General features: G+C 47.3%; 2 protein-coding genes across 2 annotated transcripts in view; one reads left to right on the top strand and one right to left on the bottom strand.

Moving 5' to 3' along the window:
- The window catches only part of cdh23 (cadherin-related 23), a 767,458-nt gene that overhangs the window by 103,673 nt on the left and 645,845 nt on the right, over positions 1-17,940 (bottom strand). The window lies entirely within an intron of this gene.
- vsir (V-set immunoregulatory receptor) overlaps positions 3,367-17,940 on the top strand; it is a 48,148-nt gene continuing 33,574 nt past the window's right edge. The window contains exon 1 of the mRNA XM_080215764.1: positions 3,367-3,582. Coding sequence (XP_080071890.1) covers positions 3,507-3,582 — 76 coding nt within the window. The 5' untranslated portion in view covers positions 3,367-3,506. The remainder of the gene's footprint in view (positions 3,583-17,940) is intronic.

Raw genomic sequence — 17,940 nt, 5'->3', positions numbered from 1 at the left:
AACCCTCCCAACTCATATTGGGTCTGTGACGGTTCCATTGCTGAGCAAGTGGAGGACGGTGACGAATTTCAGTGGACAAACAGCCTCCAGGTCAGAACTAAGACCAGTCCAGCCTCCATCATTGAGCCATAGTACGCAGGTGATACCTACGTGCACTAATGCATTCAGAGGCTGAGCTATAATCATCACTGATGCACTGACCAAGGCCTATGAGAGAATTGGCTTCAGGCTAAACATCTGGAAAACAAAGGTTCTTTGCCCATCTGTTTCTGCCACACAACAGTGTCCCCAAACCATCAAGATCCACAGTGAGGCCTTGGACAACTGGATCATTTCCCATGTGTCAGGAGCCTCCTCTCAGTGTGAGCAGACATTGATGATGGAATCCAGCATTGACGCCAATGTGCCAGTGCAGGCTTCGGATGCCTGAGGAACAGGATGTTCAAAGACCGAGACTTCAAATCCAACACCAAATTCATGTGACAGAGCAGCCATGGACCCCACTCTCCTGGATCCATTAGAAACGTGGACAATGTACAGCAGACACCTCAAATCCCTGGAGAGATATCACCAACATTGCCTCCATAAAATCCTGCAAATCCACACAGGCGTGTGGCCTACGTCAGGCCTATGTCCCCGGTATCGGGGCATTGGTCACACTCAACCAGTTGTGATGTGTGGACCACATTGTCTGCATGCCTGACACATGACTTCTGAAACAAGTGCTCTATTCCAAGCTCCGCAATGGCAGACAGAGCAAAGGACACTCTGAAAGCTTCACTAAATAAATGCAACATCCCCATTGACATGTGGAAATCACTAATCTAGAACGCACAAACTGGGGAAGAAGCATTCGTAAAGGCACCAATCACCTGAGCACCACAAAGTGGAGCATTTTGATTTGATTCATTATTGTCACATGAATTTTCATATGCAGTGAAAAGTATTGTCTCTTGTGAACTATACAAGACAAAGCATACCGTTCATAGAGAAGGGAAGGAGAAAGTGCAGAACGTACTATTACAGTCATAGCTAGGGTGTAGAGAAAGATCAACTTCATGCAAGGTAAGACCATTCAAAAGTCTGACAGCAACAAGGAAGAAGCTGTCCTTGAGTCAGGTGGCAAGTGACCTCGGACTTCTGTATCTTTTTCCCGAAGGAAGAGGGTGAAAGAGAGAATGTCTTTAATTATGTTGGCTGCTTTGCCGAGGCATCAAGAAGTGTAGACAGAATCAATGGATGGGTGGCTGGTTTGCGTGATGGATTGGGCTACATTCACGACCTTTTGCAGTTCCTTGCAGTTTTGGGCAGAGCAGGAAAGGATGTTTTCTATGGTGCATCTGTAGGTGTTGGTGAGAGTTATGGCTGACATGTCAAATTTCCTTAGTCTTCTGAGAAAGTAGAGGTGTTGGCGGACTTTCTTAACTACAGTGTTGGCCCCATCTGTGGCAGAGTCTGCAGTGCCAGGATTGGACAATCCAGTCCCTGCAGAACCCCCCTCCCTGGAGTGAAAGCGAGGGGCGTCTGGACAAATACATGACTAGGATGGGAATAGAGGGATATGGTCCCTGGAAGGGTAGGAGGGTTTATAACTCAGTTGGGCAGCATGGTCGGTACAGGATTGGAGGGACGAAGCGCCTGTTCCTGTGCTGTAATTTTGTTTTTGTTCAAGCCACCCTCGACCTTGAGGGAGTGCCAAAGAAGAAGATTATTTTGGTTTGAGCAGAAACGCTTTGAAGCATCACATCAAAAAAACCCCAAAATGTTCACGCAGGGGTCGGTACACTACTTTCCCCAGCCCGCCTGGAGAACTGCATACCGATGAAACACCTGCCCCAGACATTGCTTCCCCGCTTTAGAAACACACCACTGCTGGGAAAATGTGCTTACGTCCACTCTTACGGCAATAAAAGCGATAAACATTAAATGATCCAAAGCTATGGTCTGCCCATGCCTTACCTAGTGTCGTCAATGTTAGAATGTAACCAGTGACAAGTTTGTATTGGGTGTAATGCGACCAATGGGAACAAGAGGTAAGGGTAAGTTGACCCAGTAAAACATGGAACCAGTCACAGAGTGATGTAATAGTCAGCTGACCAGTTGATTCACTATAAATAAGGAAGTATGCATAATTGTGTAGAGCTTGGTGTGGCCCAGGGCGAGGCCCTAAGTTTGGAGTAATGATGTTTCTTTATTAAACCCTTTCTTTGATTAATAAATTGGAGTAAGTTTTGTTGTTGTTTCATTAGCTGCATTTTGAAGAGTTCCTTCTGATCAAACATTGGTAGCAGAGAATGGTTCTGATCTCTGGGTTATGGGCCCAACCCGCTTCCGCTGCGAGACTCTGCTCCTCACAGTAACTCAGGGCGTGTGCATGTGAGGTACAGGGTGCCTTCGCCATCTTGCTCAGATGCTCCAAATTCATACCCAAGTGCAATTACCCTCAAAGAGTGGGCCTGCTCTGTCTGGTTACCGTGTTGCATTATAATCACCTTGCTGTTTGTTCCTATGGGTCGGTACGGTAGCACAGTGGTTAGCACGGTTGCTTCACAGCTCCAGGGTCCTGGATTTGATTCCTGACTCGGGATACTGTCTGTGTGGAGTTTGCACATTCTCCTCGTGTCTGCATGGGTTTCCTCCGGGTGCTCCGGTTTCCTCCCACACTCCAAAGATGTGCGGATTGGGTTGATTGGCCATGCTAACAAATTGCCCCTTAGTGTCCAGGGATGCAGAGGTTAGAGGGATTAGTGGGTATAATATGTAGGGATATGGGGGTAGGGCCTGGGTGGGATTGTATTCGGTGCAGACTCGATGGGCCGAAGGGCCTCTTTCTGCACCGTAGGATTCTATGATTCTATCAACCAACCCTCCAGGATAACCCAGGAGTCTCCAACAATGGACAAATGATCTCACTGCAAACAATTACCCAGAGATGGAAATGAAAAGGCTGCTTGTTTGGGAGAGGCACTTGGAGCCAGGAGGTGATTAAATCTCTGGGGACATTCCAGTGAGAGTTGGCAACCCCAGTCTGGTTGCATTGTGAGTGTAACCTCACATCCTCACAATAGAAAGCTGCGTTCAGGGATAGTTCTGGCTTGTCAGTGTTCCTGAAGCTGTGATCTTACTTCACTAGAATGTATACTTGTGTATTGTATTATCTTTGTGAATGGAGAAAGGTTAAATGATCGACTGGGATGAGAAAGCAGTATAAATCTTCCAATTTCAGAGAAAAAAACCTCCTGTGCTGCTGCCAATCACTGAAGAAAGGGCCAATTAAAACCGCGTATTTGGATTCCACCTCATGCATACGCTAGTTCCCCCCCCACCCCCTGCACAGTCTCTCAGCTCACAGTCAGTAACATAAGGACTCGCTCTCAGACTTGGGCCTGAAGGCGTGCCAAGAGTCGCACAGAAAACAGATCTCTCCTTCTGCCTGCTGCACACAAACACACGCAAGGAAGTTCTCGGATGAGAGAAAGCGGGGGGGCGGGGGAGGTAGGAAACTGATGATGGACACTTACAGCAAGATAACCTGCCAGTCCCTCGTCTGGACTATCATCCTGCTCAACGTTGCTGCACAAGGTAAGAGGGAGAGGTGGAACGACAGGAGGGTACTTTGCACGACTTGTAACATATTGGAGAGAAGCTTTTGATTGTTGTTTTGGAACTGTGCCAATTCAGAGAAGTGAAACTTCACAATTGACTCAGTCTCACTGCAGATCTGGACTTGCAATTGCTTTTCTTTAAACAACTTGTGGTGTTCTTATTTTTCTCACACCAATGCCCCCCAAAAAAACACTGGCTTTATCAATGTGGTTAGCTGGCAAAACATGCATCAAAATAACGGCACATCTGAGGGGTGGCACGGTGACACAGTGTTAAACACTGTTTATTTCCTATCTGTATTAGACCTTCCAAAATGCAGTGGATTGTGTGGCCAATTAACCTGGGTGGCACAGAGACACAGTGGTTAGCACTGCTGCTTCACAGTGCCACGGATCTGGGTTCAATTCCCAGCTTGGGTCACTGTCTGTGTGGAGTTTGCACGTTCTGCCCATGTCTGCATGGGTTTCCTCCAGGTGCTCCGGTTTCCTCCCACACTCCAAAGAAGTTTGGGTTAGGTTGCTTAGCCATACTAAATTGTCCCTTAGTGCCAGGGGGACTAGCTAGGGTAAATGCTTGGGGCTATGGGGATAGGGCCTGGGTGGAATTGTGATTGGTGCAGATTTGATGGGCTGAATGGCCTCTTTCTGCACTATAGGGATTCTATGATCTGATCTCACACACACACTCACTCTCTCACACACACACACACTCACTCTCTCACACACACACTCACTCTCTCTCACACACACACTCACTCTCTCTCACACACACACTCACTCTCTCTCACACACACACTCACTCTCTCTCACACACACACTCACTCTCTCTCACACACACACTCACTCTCTCTCACACACACACTCACTCTCTCTCACACACACACTCACTCTCTCTCACACACACACTCACTCTCTCTCACACACACACTCACACTCTCTCACACACACACACTCACACTCTCTCACATACACACACACTCACACTCTCTCACATACACACACACTCACTCACTCGCTCTCTCACGGACACACACTCGCTCTCTCACACACACACACTCGCTCTCTCACGGACACACACTCGCTCTCTCACGGACACACACTCGCTCTCTCACACACACACACTCGCTCTCTCACACACACACACTCGCTCTCTCACACACACACACACTCGCTCTCTCACACACACACACTTGCTCTCTCACACACACACACACTCGCTCTCTCACACACACACACTCGCTCTCTCACACACACACACACTCGCTCTCTCACACACACACACTCGCTCTCTCACACACACACACTCGCTCTCTCACACACACACTCGCTCTCTCACACACACACACACTCGCTCTCTCACACACACACACACTCGCTCTCTCACGGACACACACTCGCTCTCTCACACACACACACTCGCTCTCTCACAGACACACACTCGCTCTCTCACAGACACACACTCACTCTTTCACGGACACCACTCACATGTTGACTGGGGCATTGAAGACAGCAAACGCTTAGTTGAAGAGGTTGAAGTTAATACAAGGGAATTTAATTAAAGGGAACAAGATATTTCCTCAAGAGAAACTCTCAAGTTCCCAAAACATTTCTTTTCCTGTTCCACCCCCCCGCCCCCCCGGTCTTTTTAACACATTGCAAAACCAGGCTGCCAAATAAATTTCACCTGCTGGGCGACCAGGGAGCGTTTGAAACCCACATTGTTAAATAACATCCTCGTCAACTCCTCGTTTTGGATACAGAACCGAGCACAGTGACCGGAATCTGTTCTTCTAACCTCCCACGCCCAGCCCAGCCACAGCTCACGATACCACACACACCCATTCTGCCGTCGCTGGGGCCAGCGGCAAATAGCAGCAGCCTCAGTCAGTGGAAACCACGTCAACATCTGACTGCAATCATCCCTGCGCTATCCAATGACATGATGTGGGTATGCCGGCGTTGGACTGGCGTAAACACAGTAAAAAGTCTGACAACACCAGGTTTTAGTCCAACCGATTTATTTGATAATATACTCACAAGCTTTCGGGGTTAGCCCCTTCGTCAGGTGAATGGAGAGTTCTGGCCTCAGACAGAGCATATAAAGCACAGACAGTTTAGAGATTACTGTCTGTGCTTTATATGCTCTGTCTGAGGCCAGAACTCTCCATTCACCTGACGAAGGGACTAACCCCGAAAGCTTGTGAGTCTATTATCAAATAAATCGGTTGGACTAAAACCTGGTGTTGTCAGACTTTTTACTGTCCAATGACAAGCAGGAGGGTGCAGCGCTGCCCATGTTTCTGCCCTGCCAGTTGGTCGTGCCCTCACCTCTAGAGTCAGGAGGTTGACTCCAGAGGCTTGGGGGTAAAAATAAACGCAGACAGACTTTCCCCACGGGCCGCACTGCCTGAGATGCCACTTGACAGATGAGGTGTTGAGCTGAGGCTCCATTAGGTGGACAGAAAGGAGGAAGGGGGTGGGGCGGGGGGTGAGAATTCTCCCCAGTGTTATGGCTTCTATTTATCACTAAAAGATGAATTCTCCAGCTGTTATCACATTGCTGTTTGTGGGAGCTGGCTCTGCACAAGTTGGGCTGCTGCGTTTCTGACATTACAACAGTGATTACTTGTTGCAGCGCGGTGACACAGTGGTTAGCACGGCTGCCTCACAGTTCCAGGCACCCGGGTCCAGTTCCAGCCTCAGGTCACTGCCTGTGCGGAGTCTGCACGTTCTCCCCCCCCGTGCCTGCGTGGGTTTCCTCCGGGCGCTCCGGTTTCCTCCCGCAGTCCGAAACATATGCGGGTTAGATGGATTGGCCACGCTAAGTTGCCCCTTACTGTTAGTGTAAGTATGTGGAGTTACAGGGATAGGGCCTGGGTGGGATTGCTGTCAGTGCAGGTTTGATGGGCTGAATGGACTCTTTCTGCACCCAAGCAATTCGACAGACACAGGTTGTTCTGTCTCTCTCGCGTTGCTGATTGGGTCCTGTGGAACCAGGTGTGATGTAACGCTACTCAAATTTTTAATGTGGCAACCTCAAATAAGCTCTGAATAAGCAAAAGCAGGTACCCGCAAACACTTAGAAACTGCAGAGATTCATTGTGGGACAGCTCCAATGGCTGTCAAACTCCGGATTATTAACTCCACTTTGCATCCACAGACAAAGTGACATTTTAGAATGTGCGAAGGACATCCTCTGGCCCCCGCCACCATCCCCCTCCTCCCCCTCCCCAACCCCCATCCACAGACACAGACACACTCTTGCAGCCTCCCACACAGGACAACAAACGCCCTGCTCACAATGCACTGACTGTTGTACCAAAGCTCGCTCTCTCGCTCTCTGCCCCTAACCCCTCTCAGTCTGGAAAAAGGCCCCCATTTGTGTAGCAAGCGTTGGGGGGGGGGGGGGGGGGGGGGGCGGGGCAGCTGACAGCAGTGACTCAAGACAAGTCACAGAACAGCGAGAAACAAAAAGGGTTACTCACCCTCCCCTCAAAGAGTAACGCATTTCAGAAAACATCTGATCAAACTTTCAGAAACCCGTCCCACGTTCTCTGACTACAACTTAGTTCCACTTAAAAAATAATCTGTTGTTCAAAATCTGGACGCATTCAAATATCTGTCGAACGACAGATTTTTGGTTCTAATTTATAGCCCATTATGGGTGGAGTTGGATTAATGTGGTGTTTGTGAGGTTGTCCTCCATCGGAAGTATTTTGATAAAGACACATCAAAGGGGATTAAATAAATCTCCACTGGCTTTGAAGTTACATTGTGCAATCTTGCAATAAAAGTCTGCAATGCGATAATTCTGGACCTTTGTGCATTTTGAATCCCTAAATGATAACTGTACCTTCAGTTGCCTCAAGTTCTGGAATTCCCTCCCTCAGTGTCTCTTCTTTCAGGCGCTCCTTAATATCCTGTCCCAGTTTTCTCCTTATTGGGCTCCCTGTCTGTCGAAGCTGCTTTGAAATGTTTTAACACACTAAAGGTGCTGGATAAATGCAAGTTGTTTTTTGTGTGAGATTTCCTTATCTGCTGCTTTAACACTATCCAATCTGCCCAACTGATGTGACAGATGTTAATATTCATAGAATCGTAGAATCCCTACAGTGCAGGAGGCCAATCGGCCCATCGACTCTTCACTGACTCTCCGAGAGCATCCTATCCTAACTCCACACATTTACCCCACAAATCCATCTAACCCGCACATCTTTGGACATTAAGGGGCAACTTACCAAGGCCAATCCACTTAACCTGCACATTTTTGGACTGTGTGGGAGAAAACCGGAGCACCCGAGGAAACCCTTGCAGACATGAGGAGAATGTGCAAACTCCACACAGACAGTGAACCAAGCCGGGAATTGAACCTGGGTCCCTGGCGCTGAGAGGCAGCAGTGCGAACCACTGTGCCACCCCATAATATGTCATTTCAAGGATATCTGATGTTATCATCCTGATTTTAAAATGCTCTGAAACGGGTTAAGTGATGACTTGGCGCTGTGAAAGTGAGTCAAAATTGGCAAAAACTTAGTTCAGTAAATACAGAATCTAAATATGTGCAGCTGAGAAAGGCAGATTGGAGCCAATGTGTTTTAGCAAAGGGTTCTTGCCTTCCTCTATCCTTTGACAAAATGTTTGCTTTTTCATTCAACGATAAGTGAAATAAGCTTGTCATATTAAAGCATCAGCTTAACCTGAACTCTGTGTACACAGATCAAACATGCTGCCCCACACATATCCTCCAAAGACCACTGCACAGGAACTTTCAAAATGAGTCTTCAATTAAATTCAATCTCAATTTACAATATATTATCCTTGCCCCTGACCTCACCCCAACTCATTTTGAAACCACAGGGGCGCGCGCTCACACATACACATTCATATACGGCACACGCAAAAGCGCGTGCACACACTCATTTGCATAAAGGTATATGTGCACATTCACACAAAGGCACACATACACGCGCGCACCACACACACACCCCTCCCACCCCCCCTCTCTATTCTCATGTGTGATTGATTTATGGAAATATTATTGAATTTTGCCCATCGTGTTTTGCTTAACCCCCATCAAAGTGATGACACTGATTCAACACCTTTGGGTGAGTCTGATTGGAATCGGAAGTGCCCATGTGCATTCCCTCACCCAGAAACGTTAACCTCACTGACCAAGAAACTTCCAGCAACGCACTCCGTTATCTTTCAAGCACACGGTGTCAGCATGGCTTTCCAACTTTGCCCACCCTCCTGCAGAATTTTGTCTGCGTGTGCAGTAGGAAACAATGTGTTGAAAACTGTGGTTTTAAACACAGCCAAACATCTCAGACTCTGGCAGTCAGTCATACTGGGGGTGTTTCTCTGCTTAGAAACTACACCCAGTTTCTGATGGAAACGGAAGATGAACCATTTTCCACACTGCTACCAGGCTGCTGAGTGTTCGCAAACAGCACGTTTGAAAAATAAATACACGTAAGCAGGTTACTCTCCTCGCTGAACCATTTCGATTTCCCCAGTTGCTGCCCTGGTCCTGCTGGAGGGTAGAAATCACAAGTTTGGGAGGACTACAAAAAGTCCTTGGCACATTCGGACAGGTCTTACAGATTGTACACACTACTGCCAGTGACGAGAGAGGGAGAGAGAATCTAAGGAATGATGATGCGTCGCCCCACAGACTTAGAAAGAAGTTGGACATCTTGTTTAGTTTACTCAGTGGTTCCGGAAGGGTATAGTAGTCATTTATCAGAATGGTTCCGGGGATTATGCGGACAGATCGGGAATACTTTTCTTTATTCATTCATGGGACGTGGGTGCCACTGGCTGCCCAGCATTTATTACCCATCCGTAGTTACCCGAGGTCACTCGAGAGTCAACCACATTGCTGTGGCTCTGGAGTCACATGTAGGCCAGACCAGGAAAGGACGGCAGATTTCCTTCCCTAAAGGGCATCAGTGAACCAGATGGGTTTTTCCAACAATCAACAATGGTTTTATGGTCATCTCTAGATTCTTAATTCCAGATGTTTTTTTCAATGAATTCAAATTCCACTAACTGCCGTGGCGGGATTCGAACCTGGGTCCCCCGAACATTAGCGGAGTTTCTGGATTAATAGTCTAGCAATAATACCACTAAGCCAGGGCCTCCTTGATATACTGAGCTCCTTGGAGCAGAGAAGGTTAGGTGAAATCTGGTGGAGGTGTTTTGTTACTCTATCTCAGCCTTTCACAAATATGAGGAGAAACTTTTTTCCAGTGTCTGAAAGGGTTAATCAGCAGAGGGCACAGATTTGAAGTGATTGATTGGCAGATCAGCCACGATCTTATTGAATGGTGCAGCAGGCTCGAGGGGCCGAATGGCCCACTCCTGCTCCTAATCCCTTATGCAAAAGGACCAGTGGTAGCTTGAGGAATAACGATCCGGAATGCACCAGCCAGTTGGGTGGTCCTTAGTGTCCAAAGATATGCGGGTTAGCTGAATCAGAAACAGATTCTGCTGTAGCCTTGAAAACAGAGCTGGATCAACACTTGGAGAAAGATTGGAAAGGGTTGGAGGACAAACTGGGACAGTGAGACCAACTGGATTGAAAAAGTAAGCACAGGTCCAATGGGCTGAATGGCCTCCTTTAGCTACAGTGGCATTCTATTGACTGTACACACCACGCTCCCACTGCAGCAAAGTCAGAATTTGGTGGCCAGCCAAATCTCCATTCACTGCGGCGGGATGGGAAAATCTCACCAGCATGAATGGTGGTAAGATCCTGGCTGATTGGGCACTGCGGTGGCACAGTGGTTAGCGCTGCTGCCTCACAGCGCCAAGGTCCTCGGTTCGATTCCTGACTCACGTCACTGTCTGTGTGGAATCTGCATGTTCTCCCCGTGTCTGTGTGGGTTTCTGCCAGGTGCTCCGGTTTCCTCCCACAATCCAAAGATGTGCAAGTTTGGTGGATTGGCCATGCTAAATTGTCCATTGGTGTCTGGGGGATTAGCAGGGTAAAATATATGTGGCTACAGGGATACGGTCTTATTGGGATCAGTGTCGGTGCAAGCTTGATGGGTGAATGGCCTCCTTCTGCACTGTAGGGATTCTATGATTCTCATAGGGTTGACTTACGAGGAGAGACTGAGTAGACTGGGTCTATACTCATTGGAACCCAGAAGAATGAGGAGAGATTTTACTGAAACATACAAAATTATTATGTTCATTTATTAGTCACAAGTAAGGCTTACATTAGCACTGCAATGAAGTTACTGTGAAAATTATGAAGGGAATAGATAAGGTAGAAGCAGGGAGATTGTTTCCACTGGGGGCTGAAACCAGAACTGAGGACATAAATATAAGGGGGAGCAGATCTGGGACTGAGCTGAGGAGGAACTTCTTCACTCAGAGGGTGTGAGTCTGTGGAATTCCCTGCCCAGTGAAGCAGTTGAGGCTACCTCATTGAATGTGAATTAAGGGTTATGGTGAGCGGGTGGGTAAGTGGAGCTGAGTCCATGAAAAGATCAGCCATGATCTTATTGAATGGCGGAGCAGGCTCGAGGGGCCAGACGGCCCAATCCTGCTCCTAGATCTTATGTGCTTATCTTAGGACTCTACAGTATGGTTTGTCAACCATACGGTATGGTATGTATGGAATACAATGTTGGCAAGTGTGAGGTTATCCGCTTTGGTAGGAATAATGGTAGGAAGGACTACTACTTACAGGGCGAAAAGCTGCAGCATGCTACGGTGCAGAGGGACCTGGTGGTCCTTGTGCATGAGTCGCAAAAACCCAGCCTACAGGTGCAGCAGGTGGTCAGGAAGGCGAATGGGATGCTGGCCTTCATAGCGAGGGGGATAGAATATAAAAGTAGGGAGGTCTTGCTGCAACTGTACAGGGCACTGGTGAGGCTGCAGCTGGAGTACTGTGTGCAGTTTTGGTCGCCGCACTTGCGCAAGGATATTTTGGCCTTGGAGGGAGTGCAGAGGAGGTTCACTAGGCTGATACTGGAGTTGAGGGGGTTGAGCTATGAGGAGAGGCTGAATAGACTGGGCTTGTACTCGTTAGAGTTTAGAAGGATGAGGGGAGATCTCATTGAGATGTATAAGATGATGAAAGGGATGGATAGGGTAGAGGTAGAGAGATTCTTCCCGCTCAGAAAGGACAGCAGGACTAGAGGGCACAGCCTCAAGATAAGGGGGGGGGGGTGCAGTTTAGAACAGAGTTGAGGAGGAACTTCTTCACTCAAAGGGTGGTGAATCTCTGGAATTCTCTGCCCGTTGAAGTGGTGGAGGCTACCTCGCTAAGTATATTTAAGACGCGGGTAGATAGGTTTTTGGTAGGCAAGGGGATTAAGGGTTATGGGGAGAAAGCGGGAAAGTGGAACTGAGCCACTTCAGATCAGCCATGATCTTATTGAATGGCAAGGCAGGCTCCAAGGGCTAGATGGCCTACTCCTGCTCCTATTTCTTATGTTCTTATTATGTTTAACGTACACCTCCATTTATTCAGAACTCCCACATATCGGTGCTGGTCATCTTGTGCACATTTCTCTCCATCCTTTCCCACCTTTTCCAAAACAAAGGGAAGGAATGAAACCTTCACGTAACATGAGTTGAACATGTCACTAAAACAGTGGAACTACTGGAGTGATCGGACTGGGTGTGCATGGCTGAAACTGGTTAGATTATGATGTAAGAAGTCTCATAACACAGGCTAAAGTCCAACAGGTTTATGTGTTGGCAAAAGCCACTTGCTTTCGGAGTGCTGTCCCTTCACCAGGTGAGTGCACACCTGATGAAGGAGCAGTGCTCCAAAAGCTAGTGGTGTTTGCTACCAAATAAACATGTTGGACTTTAACCTGGTGTTGTGAAACTTCTTACTGTGTTTACCCCAGTCCAATACCAGCATCTCCACATGTAGATTACGATGACCAGGGTTAAAAGGATTAAACATTAAAGACGCCAAAGTGACCTCAAAGTAACTCCTTTCCATTTTATTTCAACTGGAAAATCTTTAGAAGTTTGGAACTGTGTTAAATTGTGAGCCAACAGTGATCATTCACCTTAGTCATATTCACTAGATGCAAAGCTTCCAATTTCAATCAACTAAGCTTTCTTGTTTTAGAACAAGCTTGGGGCAGTAAGGTGGTTGGCACTGCTGCCTCACAGCACCAGGGACCTGGGTTCAATTCCCGGCTTGGGTGACTGTCTGTATGGAGTCTGCACATTCTCCCCATGTCTGCATGGGTTTCCTCCAGGTGCTCAGGTCTCCTTCAACAGTCCGAAAGACATGCTGGTTAGGTGCACTGGCTGTGCTAAATTCTCCCTCAGTGTAGCCGGAGTGTGGTGATTAGGGGATTTTCATAGTAACTTCATTGCAGTGTTAATGTAAGCCTACTGTGACTAATAAATAAACTTAACTTTTAATTTTTGATGGAAGCTATAGGGATATGTGGCTGTAATGGGTTAAGTAACAGATGGAAGCTTATCATTAGATTTCTTTCTGGATATTTGGAATGCTATTTAGGGAGTTGGGATTATTAAGTTGCGTTTAGTTAGTGATGGACAATCTCGGCTCGTGAGTGACCCTCCTTCATCTCAGTAGGCACAAGATTGAAATCAGGCTTGTTCACTACCCCGATCCCATGAATAAGATTAAATACATTTAATACACACCAAATATTTCATAACAAGTTAGAATCATATAACCATAGAATCATACAGTGCAGAAAGAGGCCATTCAGCCCATCAAGTCTGCACCAACCTCAATCCCACCCAAGCTCTATCCCCATATCCCTACCTATTTATCCACTAATCCCTCTAACCTGTGCATCCTGGGACACTAAGGAGCAATTTAGCATGGCCAATCAACCTAGCCTGCCTATCTTTGGACTGTGGGAGGAAACCGGAGCACCCGGAGGAAACCCACGCAGACACAGGGAGAACGTGCAAACTCCACACAGACACTGACCCGTTATAGAAAATGCTTAGTCATTTATACGTTGATAGAACTATCAACAACTTCAAATGGCAAAAGAAATATTTAGACTTTGTTCATAAGATACAGGAGCAGAATTAGGCCATTTGGCCCATTGAGTCCTCTCTGCCGTTTGATCATGGTTGATGTGCTCCTCATCCCCATTTTCCTGCCTTCTCCCCATAACCCTTCAACCCATTAAAAATCTGTCTAACTCCTCCTTAAATTTACTCACTGTCCCAGCACCCGCCATACTTATAGGGCACAGGGGGAGTGCAGGGCTCCCACAGTCAGTGTTGTGAGCAGTCAGCACGTACCTCACTTCAGTTGCCCTTGTTTTACGTGTGAATCGCTTCAGTCACACCGGTGGGAAAACAGGTACATGGATGGAAATCGGTGGAATTTGGCAACCTGCGCATGAGCAGTGGTCAACAAGATGTCTCGTGGGCCACCCTCGGAGCCCAGATGGGCTGCATGTGGCCCCCAGGCTGCCCACCGCTGGTTTAATTGATCGTACAATCAACGTGGACGAGCAAAGTCATTGAAAAATAGTAGAACTGGAGCCAATGGGAACCCACAACGTTGTAACTCGAGACAAGGATGCTCTGGCTGAGTCACAGCTGACATCTCAATTCTTTACATCAAAATGACTTGCCTTCCCTCGCCTTTCACCCTTCAGGTCAACAGTAACCAATAACAAAAGCAGCCACAGTCCTGTGACAGGAACGCGTAAATAGGAGGAGGCCATTCAGCCTCTCCAGCCTGTACTGTCATTCAACGAGATCATAGAATCCCTATAGTGCAGGAGGAGGCTGTTTAGCCCATCAAGTCTGCACCCAAACACAATCCCACCCAGGCCCTATTCCCGTAATCCCACATATTTACCCTGCTAATCCCCCGACACTAATTTATCATGGCCAATCCACCTAACCTGGCACATCTTTTGAGATCACTGTTGAACCTTAATCCTAATTCATGCATTACCCCATGTTCCTCAATACCTTTAGTTAATAAAAAGCTATCAACTTGAAAATGAACAATTAACCCAGCATAAACCATCATTCCTGCACGGGAGTTAACTTCAATCCTGAGATGGCCTCTCCTTACTTTTTAAAGTAGGGGATTTTCACAGCAACTTCATTGCAGTGTTAATGTAAGCCTACTTGTGACTAATAGATAAAACTTTCAAAAAAACAATCTCCCAAGTCCTAGATTCATCAACCAGCGAAAATAATTTCTTACTGATTTCCTTTTGTTGCCACAAAAACTTCAATCAAATCACTCCCCCTCACCAACCTTCTAAATTCTGGGATTTGTGTAATAATATGCTGCAGATACAGGAACTGGGAAATAAAAACAAAGAGCTAGAAATACGCAGCAGGTCTGGCAGCATCTGTGGAGAGAGACACAGTTCATATTTTGAGTTGAATATGACTGTTCCTCAGAACTGAGGGAAGTAGAAATGTGATGGGTCTGACGCCATTAAACGGGGAGGCGAGAGAGAGGAACACCACCAGGGAAGGTCTAGGATGGGCTGGAGGGCGGGAGAGAGTTAATGTCAAAGGTATCATGGAACACGGGCAGTGGGGGGGGGGGGGACGGGGGGGTGTTGTCATGGCTGCAGTAAAGAGACACTGCATTGGTCGAGAGAGAGAGTGAATTGCAGAATAATTCCGTCCCAAAATGCAATCACAAAAAACTGCAGCCGGAGAAAGTCAGGATCAAACTGGGGAAAGGAGTTCATAGCTTTAAACTACTGAACTCAATGTCATGGCTGCAAGGTGACTAATCGGAAGATGAAGGGCTGTTATATTGAGCTTCTGGTGGGGGGGGGGGCTTCACTGGGACATTAGAGCAAGCCAAGGACAGAGGTGTGAGTGAGGCAGCAAGGTGGAGAATTAAAACAGCAAGCGACGAGAAAACTTGGGCTCATGCTTCTGCAAAGCAGTCATCCAACTGTATCCTTCCCCCACCCCAACCCACCCCACCCCTCTAACCCCCAACCCCAGTGTAAGTGAGGCCAAATTGTGACCAATGAATAAATGGGCACAACTGAAAGCTGTACCAGCAAATCAGTGCTCCACCTGCCATGAGCGTTTGGGGTCTTGGACAGCGAGAAGAGAGGAGGTAGGAAGATGGGAAGGTGGTGTGGGAAGGGGCGAGGGGTTTGGGTGATCGAGGAGAGGAGGTTGTCGTGGAGGGGACGGTCCCGTCGGAAGGTTGATAGGAGAGGGGAGAATGTGTTGGGTGGCGGAATTAGTGGAGGACAGAGGCTGGCTGGGTGGAAACTGAAGACGAGGAGAACCCATTCATGGTTCTGGGAGGGAGGGGATGGCCAGTGAAAGCAGAAGTGTGGAAATTGTGTCACACGCAGACACGCAACATCCTGTTGACCACAGTGGACAATGTGTGTCCAGGGGAGGTGAAGTGGGGGGGGGTGGTGGGATCCTTAGTTCAGGCAGAAGGAAGATCAGTCGGAAGTGGCTTTGTGGAAGGTAGCAGTACGAGAACAGATGTGGAGAGAGGAGAATGGAAATGGGGTCCTTACAGGAAACAGCAGCTGTGGGAGTTGGTGGGCTTGTAGTGGGTATCTGCGGACAGAAATGGAGAGCGAGAAGTTAAGGAAGGGAAGGGAAGTGTTGGAGTGGTGCACGTGAAGCTGAGAGAAGGTTGGAAACTGGAAGCAAAGTTGCTGAATGTTTCCAGTTCGGGATGAAGCTTCGTCGATGCAGTTATCGATTTGCCAATAAAGAGAGAGATTGGGGTAAGAGGGCCAAGGAGGTTCGGCATAACTCAGAAAAAGACAGACGAAACTAGGGCCCATCCTGGTACCCATAGCAACATCTTTTATTTAGAAGAAGTGAGACAATATAAAGGAGAAATTATTCAATGCGAGAACGGTATTTGCATAATCTTCGCAATTTAAGGCACCGTTCCAGTAAATCTACACTGCACTGTCTCCATGGTGGCCATACCCTTCCCAAGCTGTGATGGCCCAGAACTGCACACAATATTGCAGATGTGGTCCACATGAGGGGTTTAGATCAAGCACAGGGCACAAAGTATGCAATCAGACATAATGGGTCTAAAATAATTGGCAAAGCAGCTCATGGGGAAATGATTGTTTGCAGATGGGGAAATGAGGAGACATTTCTTCACTCAGAGGGTTGTTAAAATCGAGATGACTTGGAAGAGTCATGGAACCAAGTTCCAAAAACCCACTTAAAAAAAAAATAACTGGGTGCATACTTGAAGAGAATTAATTTGCAGATTTATGGGGGGGCGGGAGACTAAACTGATCAATTTTCTCAGAGAGCCACCTACAAGCGGAATAGGTCCAATTCTACCTTTAGCATATGGAGCATTTCCTGAGCGAATGGGTAAGGGGTGTCAAAGGTCCAACATTCTCAAGTGGCTGCATTGTTCCTCCGTATCAACCTTTAACCGCAGTTAAACAGTGGGAGAAATGTATGAGATACAAACAATCACTGTACGAGCAACAGTTGGGTGTGAGCTTAAGGTTTCTGGTTCCATTGAGATTGATTTCTGAGTCCACCACAAAAGGAAATGAACGAGAATAGAATGAAGCTTCTGCCCTCTGACTGTGCATTAAATAGCAAGAGCCTTACACTGTGTCAACAGTGGGGATTTTACAAGAAATACACCTCCAAAACTGTACGCTTATCAGTGACACCTTATATTGTCTCTCTGGATGCTTCCAAGCTCAATGAACAAACATTGCTCCTGAACTGGTCACTGCTGTGAGTGCAGCAGCCATTTTGCACAGCAAGATCCCACAGGCAATAGCACGATGAAAGACCGGTTTGCCCGTTCTGAGCTGCCGCTGGTCCAGAGCGCGATGTTTGCCCTTACACCAAGCTCTCTGCTTGAATCTATATGGCACCGTAAGATCTCTTATTTGAGGTTCTGGTTCAGCTCCTTGCCTTTTGGGTGAACCACTCTCCATGGCACGTCACTGTGTGCAGCCACAGAGAAAATCCTTGTACAGGAAGGACATTTCCCAGGTACCAAGAAATTGAGTTTTAAATATGCCTGCATTGCCAACTTGGCTGCTGTCCATTTTCCGTCCCTCTGTGGAAAATTTACTACAGATTGCAAAATCTAGTGTAAACACTTATAAACTAGAAGCAGTCAACATTTCCTTCTATTATACGAGAATCATTAAACTCTAATATAGTTTCTCGGCACAGCAAGAAATCAGAGCAGTCCAAGGTTCAGAGCAGATCAATGACGGAGAAAGGGAGGTCAGGATCAGGGTGAATGAGGCAGTGAGAAAGAGCCTGCCCAAATTGTAAAGTCTTAAGTTAGTTTATTGCCGTCACAAGTAAGGCTTACATTAACACTGCAATGAAGTTACTG

This window comes from Carcharhinus amblyrhynchos, chromosome 31, assembly GCF_965287045.1.
Source record: "Carcharhinus amblyrhynchos chromosome 31, sCarAmb.v2.hapA, whole genome shotgun sequence".
Classification (NCBI taxonomy): Eukaryota; Metazoa; Chordata; class Chondrichthyes; order Carcharhiniformes; family Carcharhinidae; genus Carcharhinus; species Carcharhinus amblyrhynchos.
This window is presented reverse-complemented; position numbering and strand designations above follow the sequence as displayed.